The sequence below is a fragment of the Molothrus aeneus genome, chromosome 13 (genome assembly GCF_037042795.1).
Source record: "Molothrus aeneus isolate 106 chromosome 13, BPBGC_Maene_1.0, whole genome shotgun sequence".
Taxonomy (NCBI): Eukaryota; Metazoa; Chordata; class Aves; order Passeriformes; family Icteridae; genus Molothrus; species Molothrus aeneus.
Window position 1 is genome coordinate 13,226,655 of NC_089658.1, and position 18,591 is coordinate 13,245,245.

Below are 18,591 nucleotides of genomic sequence, written 5' to 3' on the forward strand. Positions count from 1 at the left end.
GACACTGGGAGTCTGTAAGATGCTCAGATGGACTTTTCCTCGTTTAACTGCAGAAATTGGAAAAACAGTAAAATGGAAGAGACTCACTTTAGACCCAGTTTCCTAGAGAAAAGCACAATAAATAAATTCCCCTCAGTGTTGTTAGACCTTTGCGTGCTTCCCAGAGAACAGTGAGTTTTAGTGGCCTGAAACATCAACTGGTGTGGCAAGGGGAAGCACAGGATCAGCAGGTACCTGCTGGGTTAGTGGTGGTGTGTGCTGGCATGGCTCCTCGTGCCTCCCAAAGCCACAAGGCTGGTGGTGCCACAACAAACCCTGATGTCTGCACCAGTACAGGCTGCAATGGGGCTGTCCTGCCTCAGAAAATACTGATAGAAAAGGTCTTGGCATGGGGAAATGCAGGCACGGCCTTCCAGGGAGCATCCCTAGGAATGGTGAGCACAGGAGTCCGCCTGCAGGTTGGGTGGGGGGCAAGGCTGGGTGTTCCTGGCACAAGCCCCCACTGCCTTGGGGTCTGCAGTGACCACATCTGCCACTAAGGGTGTCCATCACTTCCCCCTTTTCCTCTGGTTACTGGTTTTCCAGCTTTTGTTTCCTGTCAGCAGCAGTTTTGAAATAGGGGTAATGGCACATTGCCATTGTGCAGCCTGCAATAAGTTGTTGCCATTTGCTGTTAGCTCAAACAGACAACAGGGTTTGTTAGAAAACTTGCAGAGTTCTGGTGTTCCCCTTCCTGTGATGCAGCACCACAGTCAGACTGTCATGGGACAGAAAAGGAATTTCAGAAGAGGAAGCCAGAATGGTGACTTTTTCCCCCAAAGCCTCAACCTCCTGGTTTTTCTCAAGCCTTTCTCTGTTCCTTTCCACTGGAGCTGTGTGTCTGTCCTCACAGTGCAGAGCTGGGGGCTGTCTCCATCCAGAAAGAGCAGTGACTGTGTGGGATTCCTGTCTCCTGGTCACTCCTGAGACTCAACCCTGTGCTTTTTGCTTTTTCTCCCCTCTAGGGCGCACGGCCCAGATGCAATGATCCTGGTGGATGGGCAGCCTCGACAAGCCAAAGGGGAGCTAGGGCTATCCCAGATGCTCCACATTGCCAGCCAGATTGCCTCTGGAATGGTGTACCTTGCCTCCCAGCACTTTGTGCACAGAGACCTGGCCACCAGGAACTGCTTGGTTGGAGCCAACCTGCTGGTGAAGATTGGAGACTTTGGGATGTCAAGAGATGTCTACAGCACTGATTACTACAGGGTAAGGCAGCTGCAGTGGCATTCTGGTGCTCAGAGCAAAGGGAGATGGGAAATGTTACAGTAAATCAGTTTTTGGAGCCCTTGGGCTCACTTGCTTGGTTATTACCTCATTGAAACACAGAAGTTGATCAGGCATCCCTAAACCACTGTCCTTACTCCTGCTCACTCATGGCCATGCTTGTAGTTCAGACACCCATGCAGATGCCTACACACAGACTCTGTGATACCCCAGCACACAGTCACATGCTTTTGGATGGCTCTGAAATCATTCCATCCTTACTGCCTATTTTTATTCCTTGTTTTTTGAAGACATTGACAAATTAAAGGTAATCCAGAGAGATGATAAATACTACAGGCTGTGACCTCTGATGTTAGATTAAAGAAACTTAATACAGGGACCCAGAGGGAAGGCAACTGAAAGACTGACTGATAAGTGCATAAAATATGGAAGAGGAAATAATAGTCAATTTAGGTTTGACCTCAGAACATTTTTTTTTCCAGCAGGGTCATAATTTAAACAATGGAATAATTTGCCAGGGGTAGGTTGCTGAAAGCCTGTCATTAAAGAAGTTCAGGAAGCAAGTAGACAAAAATGCCTGGGTTTAGTGTAGAGGCTAATCCTGTACTCATCTCTGGGGAGAGACTCAATGAGCCAGGAGTGCCTTTCCAGCCTTTTCTCCTGTGATTTGTGCTCACACTGTTCCCTTGTCTTGCACACTCCCTCTGTACCTGTCTGCGCTGTCCTGCCTGCCTGATGGCAGCATTCCTGGGGGAACAGCATTTTTCCCTTCCCAGCTGCAGGAGAGATGTGATGTGAGAACTGTTTGGAGCACACTGCAGTAGGAGTTTGTCTCTGGACCATCCACCAGCAGGGAAAGGCTTCTCAGGCTAGGGAGCCATGGTTTCTAGCCTGATGCTTGCACAGGGCTGATTTATTTCTGCTTACAACATGTGTGTTTGGCACGGAGGATGATTTCCCCAGCTACCCAGAAAGGGGTGGCCTATTGTCTTGATCAAATTCAGGAAGTTTTCATGATGTGATGGCTGCCAAGTGCAGTTACTGCGCTGGGGAGGAGGGAAAACCTGATCAGATTTGTGCTGAGATGCATCACCCCTCCCAGGCCACAGCACTGGATTGCCTCTGGGTTTAATTACCAGTGAGGCAACCAATCCTCACTGTGCAGCAGAAAAGCCCCTGCTGGGAAAAGGTCTCAGTGCAGTTACTGGGCAGTGATGAGGAAAGAGAGGTGATGTGGTCCCATAACTGCTGAAACTTCAGGAAGGAACAAGCAGGAAAGAGAAGAGCCCAGGGCAGGATGAGAAGCAGCACATGTGATTACCCAAGTTCTTGCCTGCCTTCTTCCCTTCAGCCCTGCTAATCCTGCCCCAGCCACAGGCAGTGTCACACTGCTAGACACAATCCCAGCTGAGCTCATGCTCCTGCAGCCCCAAGAGCCCTCTGTGCAAGGGCAGAAATTGCTGGCTGCTGCCACAGCTGGGAGGGCTGAGCTGATCTCCACAGGCCAGTCTATTGTTGTGGGGTTTTTTGTCTTCTCTGTGGTGGTGTCCTGTAGTCCTCATCCTGTCTGTGCAAAGTGCTTTGCTGAGGACTGCTCTGTGCTGTCTCATGCAGTGTGCTAAGGCTCTTCATTGAACTTTTCTCTGCATACACAAATTGCCAAATATGACTAAAGTAGTAAACAGTTATCACCTACCTGCCAGAGCAAGAACTGAGTTTCAGACCATCACAGCCTTTTGTTCTTAGTTGATTTTCCTTTCTTTGTTGTTGCTTACTTTCAGTATGTTTAAAATTTTGATCATGAAGTTAATTCTGTGTTATATCTGTTAAAGTCCAAAGAAGGTTTCTAGCAAAATAAGGTTCTGATTGCCCACATTTACACTGGTGGCATGAAGGGCAGAGGGTTTACATCACCTGCCCAAGGCCAAAGCAGGAATTGGTGACAGAGCTGGGAAGCCTCTCCAGGCCAGCAAAGAGCAAAATTCTAGGGACCAGGTGTCCTTCATCCCCCCTCCAGGCACAGTCCAGCCACAATCCTCCCAGAGAATGAGCAAACAAGCTCAAGTGGGAGAACCAAACTGCTCCTTGCACTCAGCTCTGAAAGCTGGAGGTTTGGCTGGAGAATTGAACTTTCAAAGTCTTCAGTGCTGTCCCTGGTCACACCCATGATCTGCCTGGTGACGTTTCCAAGTCTGTTTCCCAGTGTTTGTGCATGGCAGCTTTCCCCTTTAGACAGCTGCCATTGCCAGCAGTGGGATCTGGAGCAAAGTTCTGCTTCAGTTGGTTCCAGAAAATACTGCTTGGTGTGTCCAATCTACAGCCCTGGGAGAAGCTGTAACTTGTCATCTTCTGGAAACACAGGGAGAAATCCCCCCCTCAAGTGACACAAAGTGAGAGGACTGGAGCTCTCTGCAAGCACTCTCTTCAGTCTGCTGGGTCCCTGTGTTTGCTCCTGCCCAGGCCCTGCAAGCCTGGATTGCTGGGTATGTGGCTGTATTACCGTGTTCCAGGCTGAGGATTAGTTCCTAGCCATTTCCTTTCTTCCCCATTTTTTAATCTTTTAAGACAAAGAAAGTACACCATCTGGCTCCTGCGTTTGTGGGATGCGAAATTGCTTTAACAAAGGTGAGCGGATTAATTTTCTGTTACGCATTTGGGTACAGAAAACAAACATTTGTGTGACAAAAACAGCAGAGAGGCTTGTTCCCCCTCTCCACAAGCTCTCCATGCTCTGCCTGAAGACTGATGCATCCTCTTCCTCCTCCATCACAGAGGGATCCCATCAGCTGCTGCCTTTTAACCTCCTTTTGAGAAGACAGCATGGACAGAAAATGATTGTGGAGGTGGAAGTGGAGAGGGGAGGTGGAGCAGCATCTGAGTGGAGAGAGGAGGAAAGTGGAGGAACTGGGGAGCCAGGGAGAAGTTGCCCAGCTCCTGTGAGCAGAGGGAAGGAGGGGCTGCTGGAGGAGCATTTCTGTGCTGTGTTGTGTAACGTGCTGTGCAAGCTTTGGTGTGGGTCTCTGTGGGAAGGCGGGATGGAATATATCCACGCTGGAGAGGAAAGGTTTGGGCGGATTTCATTTTCCTTGTTGTTTTCTCTAAAAATCCGTGTGGGTAGGCGATTTTTTTGAGGTATGACTCAGGACTGTGACAGCAGGTGGTGGGACGCTGCAGGTCAGGGACACAGTGCCTCAGCCAAGCCGAGGGTGGCGTGGAGACTGCAGCAAGTGAGGCACTGGGGGCCTGCCCAGTGCTGTCCTGGAGGATGTCTCAGTGGCTCTGGGGGAATGTCAGAGCTGGGGGCATCACCAGGGCTGAGATCAGAACCCCCAGCTGCTCTTTCACCCTGCACACTGGGGTTTCGTTGCTCCAAGAGCCCTTCTGTGGCTCTGGACCCACCCAAGCTCCAGTAATACCAAAATAATTTTCCATTTTTTCCCCCCAAAATGTGTCATTCAGGTCCAAAACAAAAATCACGTGGCAGCTGTCTAGGGACAGGGCAGTATTTCTTCATCTTCAGATGAGAACACAGTCTTAAATTGTACTCAAGACTCCTTAATAACTCCCAAGGGGATGTCCTGACATGGGTGGGACATCAGCAGTGAAGTCACATGCCAAAGAGAGGAAGGATTTATGTAGACATTAAACCTCATGAAGACATTCCTCTGTCCGTATTTCCTCTGTCCTACTCTTCTGGCATCCTGCTCCAAATCCTGGGCTGGGCTTGACCCTTCTAAGGGATTTAGCTCCATCCTTTCACAGACATCAGTCCTGAGTGTTCTCCTGGTCATTTCATCATGCAGAGCACTCCTGCTTGCAAAAAAAGACATATGCAGGACTTGAAAAGGGCTCTGGAATATTATTATTATTATTATTATTATTATTATTATTATTATTATTATTATTATTATTATTATTATTATTATTATTATTATTATTATATTTCTAGCTATGCAGAGATAATTATAATGACAAAAATGCTCCCTGTTTCTGTGTCCTCATCACTCTGGAGCATTGTTTGGATTTGGGAGAAAAAAGGTTTGCAGGAAGAAGCAATATCTTTTAATAGAACATGTGATATTGTTGGAAGGGGGAGAAAAAATGAATTTTAGGTGAAAAAACCCTCTCTGAGTTCTTATTTTTTATTGTTATTTTTTGTTGTATCAGTTGGTTTAATAAAAGATTAATATCTCTTCCCATGAACCTTGGCTCTCACACCCTTAGACCATCAGAACCAAAAAATTTCTGCTATGACTTTGGCCTTAGGTCAGTGTTCCTTGAAAAGCCTGGGATCCCTCCTCCTCTGAAGCATGAAGGTTTACTGTGCAAACAATTTATTTCTTCTCTTTCTTTGAAATGGCCAGCAAACCCCCCATATTCTTGATAATTTTCAGTACCCATTTAAGGTTGCTTTCCGATGACCATCCCCCATGTTGACCATCTCTTACTTTTCCTCTGCAATTCAAGATTGGCTTCTTTCTCATGGATACAGCCAGTTATTTTTCCACTGAGGTTTCCCTGTGTGCAATAGGTCACTGAGATTTAGCAGCTGCCTGGGTCGTGCTCCTTTGGAGGCTCATCCAGCATGGTGGGTAGCAATAACAGACAAACCTTGCATTGGAACTGGATTTAATCTGACCCACAGTTTTCTCCATAGATGGCTCCAAAATAATCACAGCATCACTGGTGCTCTGCTCCCAGCAGCAATGAGCTCTGTGCAGAGGGTCAGCTGGACTCTCCCAGGTCTGCCTTTTTGTGCAGACTTGTCAGAGCCCCTTTAGAGCTCCTGTGGATCCCTCAGCTGCACAAACACCCACCGCCAGCCCCTGGTGTTTTCTTTGTGGTTTTTGCTGTGCAGCTCATGCAGTGTGGATCCCAGCACAGGAGAACAGCTGCCCAGCCCTGTCAGCACCAGGATGGAGCCCTGTGATGAGCGTGCTGGGGCTCTGAACCATCACCTGCTAAGGGAAATGCCAACAGGCACAGGGGAGGAAAACTCCCTCTGAATTCCTAGCTGGGATGTGGTACTACCTCACTTTGGGAGGGAGAATAAGCTGCCACTCTCAGGTTTTATGGTAGAGCCAGTGTATACAGTAAGTCAGCTGTGGACAGAGAATGAGCCAGGTGTGCACTCAGACAGTGTCCTCAGGCTCAGCTCAGTGCTGATGGGGGGCAGCAAGCTCAGCCCCTGGCCACACTGGGTGTTGGGGGGGATCTGTTGTAGAAGATAAAATGTGTGTGTCACATTCAACCTCACAATCAGCACCTTTCCCAGCACATCAGTGCTGTGCAGATGCATCTGTGCACCACCTTTTCCTCTTCCAGCCCTTCTCTGAGGAGGAAAATGTGATGTGCTGCTCTCTCTACATCCTTTCTGCTCAGGTTTTGGGAAGGTTTCATATCTACAAATGTATGTTCTATTAGGAAGAGGACTTAGAAGTGAAAAGTGTCTTAATTTTCTCCTTCTTATCTGGGATTATGGAAATATATCTTGCTTTGTCAGACCTACAAGAGTAGGGGAAAAAAGGTCTCATAGTGACCTGGAGATGTGACTGATACAGCCAAGTAGAGCCACAGTCCTCCTATGTGCAAGAGTCTGTGTTTGAAAGTATTTATGCCCTTCTCAACATCTGTTTATCCCATGTATCCCATCACCCCAACCCCTGATTTATTTCTTTCCTTGTTCTTATTGCCACCACTCCTCCTAGATGACATCTGTATGCCTTTTTAGGTGTGGGTGGCTCATGCCATGGTGCCTCACAACTGTCCTGATTGGGGTTTTGGGTGCAGAGAAACCAGACTGCTCCTAAGCTGCAGTAGGGTTGGCAAGGGGAGGTGAGGGAATGGCTCAATGTGGGTGTGTGGGTGAAGTGTCTCTGTGCCTGTCCTGGTGTGCTCTGCGTGCAGGAAAAGTCACTGTGATATTGAACGTGCTGGTCTTTGATATCTCTGTGGCTCCTACAAAAACCTCTGCAAATTGAGTTTGTGGCACAGCTCCTTATCTCCTGAAAGGAAGATGTAACAGCATCATCTTGTGTTTTAGCCAGACATTTTCCCTCAACACTTCCCCATTTCTACACTGAGGGAAAAACAAATGTTGAGTCTTTTTTTTTTTTTTTCCTCCTGTTTGGAACCTTAAGAGCCCTTCACACAAAGCAGCTCAAGTGCAGAAGAATTAATTGGGGAAATTAGGTTGTGCTGTATTCCTGGCATTTCCTCAGAAACGGTAATTGCCCTAATTCTCCACCCTGTCAAGACCTGCATCTGCACCCTGTTTTCTCCCTCCCCCTTTTCTCAATGTCTACCTGTTGTTCTCCTGCTTGAGTTGCTGTTTTCATGCTGTTGCCATTTATTTCATTCCAGTAATGAGAGGGATGTGGCAGGGGAAGCTCTCTCACAATCTGGTGACATCTTCTTTGAAGCACAGGCACAAAAGAGCGGTTTGTTTTTGGGAGATAAAAACTCACTCCCTGTTCTGGTACTTGACCTCCGCGCTCACCTCTTCTCCTGCTTGGGGTATGTTGCTGCTGTCACTGCAAGTCATTTGGCTCAGAGTTTTTGTTTAATACAGTCTCAATATTCACCTAAACACTGACCTCCAGCTAAATCCCTGTGTTCTCCCCAAACCTTCACATACCTACTGAGAGCTTATCAAACTTAGGATCTTTCAATCAAAGCTCAGTCCCATTTCCCAGGCATTCGAATTGAGGCTTTTGATTTCTCCCAAACATCAGGCTGAGATCCAGAGGACTGGGAGTTCAAAGCCTTTCATTTTAGCTTCCTGATGGTTTTTAACCTTCCATTTGCAGAGGTCAAAGATGTAGCCAAACAGGGAGGAATTGTTTGTTGTTCAGTATTTCCTGACCTAAAACACCTGAGGATGTCTAGGACAAGTTTGGATTCAACAGAGACGATTCTTCCAGTCCATGTCCTGCTGACTGGACTTTGGCTGCTCTTAAAAGCTGTCCAGGCTGATCTCTGCTTTCCTGGGATCTGGGGAGAGTCCTGGGAGTAACCAGTCAAGTGCTGGTTACTCCCAGGAGCCATCCCTGGGGTAGTGACACCATTCCCATAAGTTAGAGTCAGTTCAGTTCAGAAAGCTGGGGCTGTTTCTCAATGCAGCCAAACTACCCAAGCCTCTCACCTCTGCTGTAAAAACTTGAAATAGCAAATTTCCTGCAGGGAAGGTCAGGGACCCTTTCCTTCAAAGCAATTCCCTTTGCATAAAACTTTACTATGGAGGGCAGGACTCTTTTCTATTTTCAGTGTTCCCTGGCTGCAGCCAACAGATCTAGAGAGACAAGAGAAGCTACTTGTGATCCCTATCCATCCTTTAGTTTTTCCCTTCCCCCTGACTGTGAGACTGTTTTTCTTTCTCCTGTTTTAATTTGTTTTGTCCAAGTGTGGTTCCCAACACCTACTAGAGGTTGCCTGCATGCAGCGTGCTCTCTTCCTTCTCCTGTCCCCATTTGGAACATCCCATTAGCCTGAAAGCTGTGACAGACAGGGAAAAGAGCTCAATGCCTCCTTTTAAGCAAGATAGACTCTCCCTTGGTGGAGATCCATCCACAATGAGTTTCACTGTGGTGTCACCAGAAACAAGAAAGGATTTTGTACACAGTAGGTCAGAAACTCTGATGGTTCTGGGTTTTATCAAGGTGGGTACAAATTTAAACTGTATTTAAATTTAAACTGATTTTAACTGCAGCTAGAGCAGGAGAAGGTAGAGAACCTTATGCCAGCATATTATTCCAGCTCCATGAATCCAGAACAGGTGGACCAGAAAAAGTGTGGGTCCTGAACTGTTCATGCTTTGGGAGGAGCACTGCCACTTACAGTCCAGCAAGACTGGAATGTACAAATGTAAAACCTTCCCCTCTCATCTTGTCTAGGTTGTTAAACCCATTTTCTCACTGCAGTCCAGCTGGCCAGTGGCCTCTTCCTGCCTTCCCACCTGCAGGACCATGATCTCAGCTCTCCTTTACCATGGGTGCAGCCAAGAGATCTTTTGTGTGGTGACACACTGATCAGGAAAGGTGGGGAGTACCCCCAAACCTCAGTGTGATCAGCAAAGAAACTGGAGGCAGAGAAGCTTAGTGAGATCATGGATAAATTATGCTTTGCTTCATGACAAACTGAAGGCCTCTCTGAAAAAATTAAAATGCAAGTGTCTTCATCAACATCCCTAATTAAGATGCTTGTATGGAAGGAAACCACTGCTTTTCCTTTTTTCCTGCTGGTTCCTGCATAGTCAGAGTTTCTCCAGGCTTTCCCCTCCTGATCCCCCAATTTCATAGTCCTGCCTCTCCCAGCTCCTTCTGCCCCCTATCTGGATGGAGAAAGGCCCTATTTTGAAAGCAGCTTTAATACCCAGGGCTGTTTAGGGCTCTGCTGTCAAAGAGAGCCTGTTCAATGTACAATCAAGGGGCAGCGATGCACAAAATTGCACACACACACGGAATGGGAATCTTTTCTCAGTGCGTGTTGAGCTTTGAACGCTTAAGTGATTCCACCTCTCTCTTCCCCATCCAATTATGTGGGCGACACATGATAAGATTGCTAAAGGCATTAGTGAGGGAAATCTTTATACTGCCTAATCAATAGTGTTCTGCTCAGCAGAAGGCATCTCCCCACTCTGGCCTCAGCCTTGCTCCTGTTTGCCTTCTGAAAGCACCTGGAGTTCACCTCCTCTCTATTTGGGCTGAGGAGACCAGGAGTTAAAGGAGCAGTGTATCTGTTGAGAATGGTTGTAGTTAAAAGAGTTTTTTTCTTTCTTTAAAAAACCCCAACAAAACAAAAAACCCAACAAATATATATAGAGAACCCTGCCAAACTCACATATCAGAGTTTTTGGAAATGTTTGCTGCAGAGGGACCTTCTGCCCCTTTCTGCTGTATGGTCCTTACAGGAATGGCCAAAAACCTTATAAGCAAAGGAGCTGGATGATAATTTTTCTGAGCATCACTGAGGCAAGACGCCAGATTTTATGGGCCACTAGACAGATCCAATATAGCAAATCCTCTGTTCCACTGTGGATTCTGAGACCAAATTATCAATTAATGTGAAGCATTAAAAAATCCAAATCCCTTTTAATTCCCTGCAGTCATTAGTGACAAGATACAATATCTATAGCTCAAATGCTGTGCCAGCATCCCCTGGCAGCAAGGCAGAAACTTCACTCCTATTTTTTCCAACATATATGAAAAAACATATGAGTTCAGTGGTTTTTACACTCAAATTCGGCTGCCTCTACATATTTACTTAGATGGAGAAATAAATCAGGTTTGGGTTACTCTCTGGGTTAGTTATTTGTTATTGGAATAAATGCATGGTAATAGATCTGACAGAGGGAGATGTTTCCCTTTCAGCTCTGTGTTTGAGGTAGAATTTGCTTTGTTCTGCACTATATTATATTGATGTTTTTCCCCCACTGCTGGATGACTTCATTTGCTCTACTTCTTTCCAACATCCGTGCCTCTGCCACAGCTGGCTTTAGGATGCAGTTTTATGCACAGACTTCTCTTTTGTTTTCCCCCAACTGTAACACAGAGACAACTTAAACAACCATCATGAAACGATTTTCTAAGCCTTTCCTCCCCCCAATTCCTACCTCAACTTTTTGGGAAGGGAGGTGAGTCAGTCATCCAATGGGCAATTCCCCAAGCAGAATGAGCTGTCAGCTACATTCAGCAGCTCAGTCTCCACTGCTGATGCAGGGTGGCCAGGTGCCCAGGGCAATGACCAGCTGGACACACTCTGAGGCCATATTTGAGGTATTCCCCAGGAAGTTCTCAGCCTGAGTTCCTCAGTAGCACAGTTAGGAGTGTACCCCCAAACCACTGTGTTCACCAACTGCCTTTCCATCTTGGAATTTTGTCCTCGTGGGAACACAAACATCTCACTGGAAAGTCAGCAGACTTTATGCCTCTCATTCACTCCTAATGTGCTCACTGAGATCCCTACCCCTTTTCCTCCCTCCTATTCTGCAAATCTTTCCTACTTTGCTGCAGAGGAAAATGTAGTGCTGTATTTCCTGCCCCAGAATTTTGCTTTCCCCATCCCTTTCTAAACTTCAGGTTTCTGATTGCTGGCAAGTTTGTGGGTGATTTGGAGCTGTGGGATCAGCTATTTTCTTCCCCAGCCTGTGACAGTACTGATGGGACAAAGACTTTTGGGCCAGTGTAGGGTGATGAGTGAGATGCTTCACTGGGACATTTGGCCAACAATACCCTTAATTCTGGCTGGTCTGAGCTTATTCAGTGAAGATATCAGGCCTAGGCCTTATTCTGCTGGCAGAGGCAGATGAGTCCCTGCACCATGCTCAGGAGGGCTGGCAATGAGCAAGAAGTAGGATGCTGAAGTACCAGATACAGAGCAAGTGTCAAGCATCCGAAAATTTCTCTTGTCTGGAGAAGAATTCTGGGTCCGCCAAGGGATGACATTCTGTGTGAGCATTCTATGTGGCCTCACAGTCCAAGAAGAAGTTTCAGGAGGCTGAGTGCCCTTGACTCATGCCCAGTTCACCCTCTCTGTGCACTGGTGCAGGTGTGGGGAGCGAGGTGGTGGCCACAGGGGCCAGAGGGTCTCACCTGCACCACGCCCTCACAGCAAAGGCTGAGCAGCGTTGGGATGCTGCAGCCAGCAAAAGCCTTTTGGTTCAGTTAAAGACACACCCTTTCCCTTCTTGTCCCCTTGCTTCATCCCCCCCATCCCTCCCTCCCTCTCTCACCCTTCCCTTCTCTTTTGTTTGTCTCCTTCCCTTGTTCTCACCCATTCACTGTCAGGAAGGGCCGCGTCTGAAGGGCCAGCTCAGCACAGCGTGGCAGCGACAGAGACTGGCACCGTCGGCAGCTGCAACAGTGAGTGCATCCCATACCCTGCAAGTGGGGGACTGCTGCTGCTTGGGCATGAAATGACTCCTGGGGCCGAGGGGTTTTGGGAACAGCTCGGGTTTTGTGCGTTTGGCAGTGAAGGGGCTCTGGACTGTGATGGGAACTGCACACACGTCTGCTGTAGCGGCTCTCTGGGGCTCCTCTGGATGGTGAGGTAATATGGGATGAGTGCAGGAGTCCCCAGTGCCACCTTCCTGTGGGGGTGTTCAGGATGTGTCTGCACTAGTGGACAGTGTGGGCTGGCCTCTGATGGCAGCAAGTACAGCGCGGTTTGTCTCTGTGCAGCTAAACCACCCCGTGGCTCCAAGCAGGGTGGCATTTGCACTGCTCGCTGGGACTGTCACTGACCCGTGTTATCCTCTGAACAGCTGCTTGGACAGTCAGACTGGGTGGTTGGATTGTCACATGCCAGCCCTGACAGCTTTTGTGTGCTGGTCTGAGCACACTCCAGGTGTCTGCAGCTGTGATTGAGTGGATGCACCCAACACTTCCCACTGCTGCTCCCATCCCTTGGCCAGAGGGGTTGCTGTGAGTTTGAAGCTCTGACAGAGCAAAGGAGTTTGGTTCTGCCAAGGGTGTGGCTGATGGGAGCCATGTGAGCTGTGTGAGCCCGCTGAGGGTTGGTGACTCCTCTGTTCACCCTGCCCTCCTCCCACAGAGCAAAGCCAGCATCCCGTGGTGCTCTCTGCAGGATCCTCAGCTCAGTGTCCCCTCCAGGAAGCTGCAGGGCTGCTGAGGCTGAGCTGCAGGAGCCTGAGACAGGAGCAAACATCCAGCTTGGTTGTCCTGTGGGATTTTTCTGCTGGCACACAAGGAAATGCTCTATTGATCCAGAAAGTTAGGGAGTCTTTGCTTGAGTCTGTTTTGGAAGTGGATGGAGCTAATCCACCCTAAGACACTGAACAGAGCAGTTATGACCCTTCATGGTTTAAGGCAGGAAAGTGATGGCTTCCACACTTTATTTCCCAATAACTTCCCTGTGCTAGCAGTCCCAGAGATGGGCATAAATATTTGCAAAGTAGACATGTCTGGGATAAATCACCTGGGTCCAGTTACTGCAGCCTCCCTGTGGACTGTGAGGGGAGGTGTTTGCTCCTGGCCAGGTGATGCAGGATGAGTGTAAGGACCCCTCCTCCTGCTCCAGAGAACACCTACAATAGCTGAATGGATCCTGCAAATCCTTCCTGGGGTCTGTGACACAGCAAGGCTCTGGCACTTTCTGACTGTTGCCAGAACCAAATGGGAGTGTGAGTTTAGATATTGCTGATTTTGCAGAGGGTATGTCAGCAGATAAGAAGATTTGCCACTGAAAGGTGATTTTGTTACGCTTATGCCTTTCTGAGCCAAAATTGAATTGTGGGGTGTGGATGGGAATTTAGTTCTAAGCACTGATGTAATTTTGTATCCTTGGCCCTGAAGGCAGTTTTAAAAAAAATATTTTTCCCTGTGCCCTGACACTATTTTGTTGCCTTTGAATCATGTCCTTATGACAGAACAGATACTGGGGTTGACCTTTGCAATGTGACATAATAATATGTGACTTCTTTATAGCTCTTTTCATTCAAAATGCTTGGCACACTATGAATCTGATCTTGCAACCACTTGCCACTGGGCCTAGCACTCACTGCTCCAAGCAATCCCTGGGGAAGCCAGAGGAGCACAGAATTGCTACACCTGGTATTACTTGCAGGATCAGGGCCTGGAGAAATGCAGCACATCTGTGAATAACCACATCTTGGAGAGAGAAAGCCTTACCCTCCCATTTATCATTTTTATTCACTATCAGAATGCCATGCCCAGCACTAACATGACAGTCTCCCCTTGGCTACAGTGTCATGGCAGGTGATGCTGGGGCAGTATTCATAGCTATTATCTACCAACCCTCTTGGCTTTTTTTTATTATTTTTTTTCCCATCTCTAAAAGCCTGTTAATTAATTAATTCCTTTAGCTTATCCTGCACCATTTGATCCTGCAGAAATCACAGCATTTTATCTTATTAGCAAGTGGGTATTAAAGAATTAAAACTACTAGGGGGAAAAAAGAACATTATCACTTTCCCTGGGCATCACTTCTGAAAAAACCTTGTCCTGTACCTTCAAAAACCCCAAGCTCAGCCCCCAGGGCTTGACAAAGGATGGGAATCTCAGATCAGTGAATGCTTGGGCAGAAAAGTGCTTTGTGCTCTGCTCTGCCTGTTTTGAAAGGGAGGGCAGAGCCAGGCACAGGGAGAAAGGCCCAGCAGTGAGATCCCAGACCTGCACTGTGCTGCAGGTCCCTTTCCTGCCACCATAGGAAATTACATTAGTTCTCCTATGCCTCAGTTTGCCATTGTTAAAGAGTGATCTCTGTTTGTGCTCACCAAGGATATTCACATTAAATAAGATTGCAAGGGACACACTGCAGCATTGGGAAACAGGTAAGTACCTTAGGAATATGTAGGCAGTCTGTGAGCTGAGACATTTGAGGTACTGTTTTACAGAGAGTGAATTTTGGGAGTACTCAGTGGCTGGAAAATGCAAAGAAGGAAGCAGGTAGGATCCTTGCACCCACCTCTGCTTGGTTTGCTCTAGATCAGTAGAATCAGGAAAGATAACTGCTCCATCCTCTTCTTGATGAGAATTGGTTAAATCTGGGGATGGGGACCCACTAACCATCACCAGGTACCTACACTCTTCACCACTGTTTGCCACCAGCAGAGCACTGCATCCCCACCACACCCTTAAAAACTGCTTTGAATAATTACTTCATTAGGAGTAAAGAGATCTGGAAAGGATTCCCTGGATCATCAAATCCAATCCCCTGTTGCATCAATCACATCAGATTTATCTTTTTCATAATCAAGCACCACTATTAACTGTGCTCCTAAGGGGAAGAAGACAGTCCCAGAATCTCATTGCTTTAAATCATAGCTGCCCCTGATTTCCAGTCTATGCTTAGTCATGGCCCATTTGTTAAACAGCAGGTACCTGGCGTGGAAGCAAGAAATTTAACACAGTTTTATTAAAATATCCACCCAGAAATCCTCACCACAAAAAAATGCTGAGGCTGCAGAAGAGAACGTGCAAGGTCAGGTAATGATAAGGGGGAGGCCTGAGCTCAGTCTTGCCTCTGCCTTGTAGAACAGACTTCACATCATCTCCTGAGTGGTCAGGTGAGGAACAAGGCAAAAGTACTCTCAGCACAAAGGAACCTTGTTGCTATTCTTCACCATCATATTCATTGTGTAACCCTCTGTCTCTCTTGCCAGGTATAAGTAATGCTGAGCTAAACATTTGGCTATTTTTTTCCTTTTGCTGACAGGCTTTTCCCTGCCATTTATAGCTTCACTGTGCAAGCCATTACCTGCACAGCATTTTTGAGAAGTCAGTGAGTTCACAGAATCATGAGATTGTTTGGATTGAAAGGGACATTAAAGACATCCAGTACCTCTCCCTTGCAGGAGAGGGAACACCTTCCACTGGACCAGGTTGCTCAAAGCCTCATCCAGCCTGGTCTGGAACATTTCCAAGGGTGGAGTTTCATTGTCCTGTTTTGCAGATTAGGAAAGGAATTCCAGAGTTATCAGCCACAACAACCCATGGTGCTTCAAGGGCAACTTTTCCCCTCCAAAATGCCCCTGCTTTGTCCAGTGCAGTCTGACTGACTCCAAACCATGCTGGTGCTGCCCAGGCAGAGGAAGGCGCCTGGTGCAGCAGCCTGCAGTGTACATTTCATGCCATGAAAATTATGGGAGGCTCTAAACTCGTGATTTATCCAGTTAGTTCATCTTCATACACAATGGATAATAATACAATGAATGGAGAAATTGGTGAGCGCAGGCTCAAGTGTAAAAACTCAGTGTAACCCATCAGGTGTGGTGACCCAGGCCAGCTGTGACCTGGTGGCACATGGAAGTGGTGCTTAGCTCAGGCCACTGCTGCACAGAATGGCCAGAGTGACTAAGGAGGAGGGTCCTTTGCCAAAACCAGGTTTGGAACTAGGACACTGCAATCCCATGTTTGCTTATTTAACTTGGCAGGTATTCAAGTGAAACAGGCACAGAGGGGAGGTATCAGAGCTGATCTCAGTACCCACATGTGGGATTTTAAGTTTCTATTTCAGTGCTCATGCTTGGAAAAGAAATGCAAGCAGACCCCCTCACCCTCCTTTTTCCTTTTTCTTTTTTTTTAAAGCACTATTTAAATGTCATAATAATCATATAGTGCCCACCTTAATGTGCTGAACAAATTAAAATATTTTATTAGTCTATAATCTGAAAATCATTACTGTGCTTACCATAAAAAAACTGCAGGTCTTCAGAGGGAATGATGTCAGAGAGTCTGAATTGAATGCAAATATATTTTGTTGCTGTGAAGGTAGCAGGGGTCAGACAGGCAGCCCCCAGCCCCAGGGCAGCAGGCTGTTAGCAGGAGAGGGAATGAAATGCCTCTCACAGTGGGGAGGGAGAAAATGGATCTCTTGGCTGATTTTCCTGGAGTTTTGTGGGGTGAATGCCTGGGTCTGGGCCTGGCTGGTTGGGATGGTTTCAGAGGAAAACATTGGTGCTGCTCCCACCCACCTGCCTGGGGTAAGGAGGTGCCCCAGACAGCTCATCCCAGCATGGCTGAGCTGCTCAGAACCTCTGGCTCCATCCTGCTTCCACTGACAGCCCAGGTTCCTGTTCCCCTCAGGCATCCACATGCCCCTGGTGCCCCCTTCCTTCTGCAGATGATTCTGGATGTGTTTCTCCAAATAACTGCTGTGTCTCTCCAAAACACAGCTCATCCAGCCCCAGGAAAGCAGCCTGTTCCCACAGCAGCCTCTGGCAGCTGGCTCCCAGAGAGGCCAGGTGACAAGGCAGTCCCTGCTTTGGCCAGGTGACCCTGGACACTCCCAGAGCAGTGGCTCCTGAGTCCCTTGCCCTGCACAGAGCCAGTGGGCTTCTGCTGGTTATTCCTCACTCGCCTTGGGCGAGTGTCAGATGGTTCAAAGATTAATTACCTTTTAACTGGCTGTATTTCCATCTCTGCAGAAGGCTGCAGCTGAAAAGACAGGAGTTCTGGGATCATTTACCCTGGTATTACACAGCAGATTACCCTGTACTTACGAGGTCACCAGTTACTGTGTAATTAGACCTCCAACGCAGGGAAGTCTGTGATAGGCTTCCACACCACTCTTCTTCCTGGTGCCAGAGAAGCAGAGGGATGGCAGCAAAGTGCAGGCTGAAGCCTCATTAGGTGCATTTAAAGCTGTTAAATAGTTTAAAATTCAGGTTGGGGGAGGTGCAATGAGAGGGTAGCAAGGCCACCTGTACCTGTCAGAGAAAGGGAGCAAAAAAAAAAACAAAAAAAACCCAGAGCAGTTTGTCTAAGAAATGCAGGAAAGCTAAAACAGAAAGGAGGGCTGTGAGGGTGATCCACGTGCCAGGTAGCTGAAAGGCAAAAGGCTCTTCACGTGTCACCAGGGACAGCTTTGCCAGTGGTGAAGGACTCTGCTGAGCCTGAGACCCTGTCCATGTCCCTGGCCATGGTGTGGGATGGTGTCCATGGAGCCATGGAGGATGCTGCAGTGCATCAGGACAATGCCTCTTGCTCCAGATTGCTCTCCCCCACTTCTCACGTGCACCCAAATCAAACACCTACTCACAGAGCATTTGGAAGAATGACAAATGCCTTTGATTGTCAAGCACAAATTCCAGTGGCAGCACATTGCATCTCTTGAGTGGCTAATAAAGCAGCAAGCCCATTCTGATCAATATACAGCAAGTAGTGCTGTAAAGTGAGGTTGTGCCTGCCCCAGGCCACGTTGCATTTTGTCTTTTTAAACCATGTCCTCTTCAAGCCAAGCACAGTCTCTTTTCAATGGCAGCTCCCTAGAATTTCTGGCTTTCAGTGAGCCAGTGAAACAAATGCTGTTCTGAAGCCCCTCCATGTAAAGAACCCAAGTTAAAGAGCAAAGTGTCTCTACAGCAATCATTAGTTTAAATACTCTTTTATTACATAGTCACATGTCTCCAATTCATCCCCACAAAGAGCATCCATACAGTCAACAGCTTCTGAAGAGGTGAAGCAGAAACAAAGACAGTGTGAAGCCATTGATTACTGAGGATAGAAAGGGCAGTATGTAAATAATTTGTCTGAAGGATGACCAGAGTGGGGAGATGTGTTACCTGATTGCAAATATTTACAAAGTTGTGAGCTTGAAGGTTAGAAAATGTTGAGAGAAGTGTATAGAAGTTAGCACAGGGATAATGTGGTGAGGATGAGTGGGGAAAATCAGTGTGGCAAGCAGGAAATTTCCGTCGTGTAGGCAAGATTTGTTCGTGATTTCCTGAGGGAGGCTGTGGGTTGTTCCCTTGGTTATATATGGATTGGCACCCATCAATACCTTAGCAAATCCTTTAGGGCCTGCTCTCACAAAGGAAAGGGAGAAGAATGAAATTTAGTGGATTTT

General features: G+C 47.4%; 1 protein-coding gene across 2 annotated transcripts in view; it reads left to right on the plus strand.

Annotated features, from left to right (window-relative positions):
- The window catches only part of NTRK3 (neurotrophic receptor tyrosine kinase 3), a 203,869-nt gene that overhangs the window by 171,101 nt on the left and 14,177 nt on the right, over nucleotides 1–18,591 (plus strand). The window contains exons 15-16 of one of the 2 annotated variants that reach the window (XM_066558506.1): nucleotides 1,005–1,248; nucleotides 12,051–12,125. In XM_066558506.1, the coding sequence (XP_066414603.1) occupies nucleotides 1,005–1,248; nucleotides 12,051–12,125 (319 nt within the window). The remainder of the gene's footprint in view (nucleotides 1–1,004; nucleotides 1,249–12,050; nucleotides 12,126–18,591) is intronic. The other variant, XM_066558507.1, reaches the window with a different exon arrangement.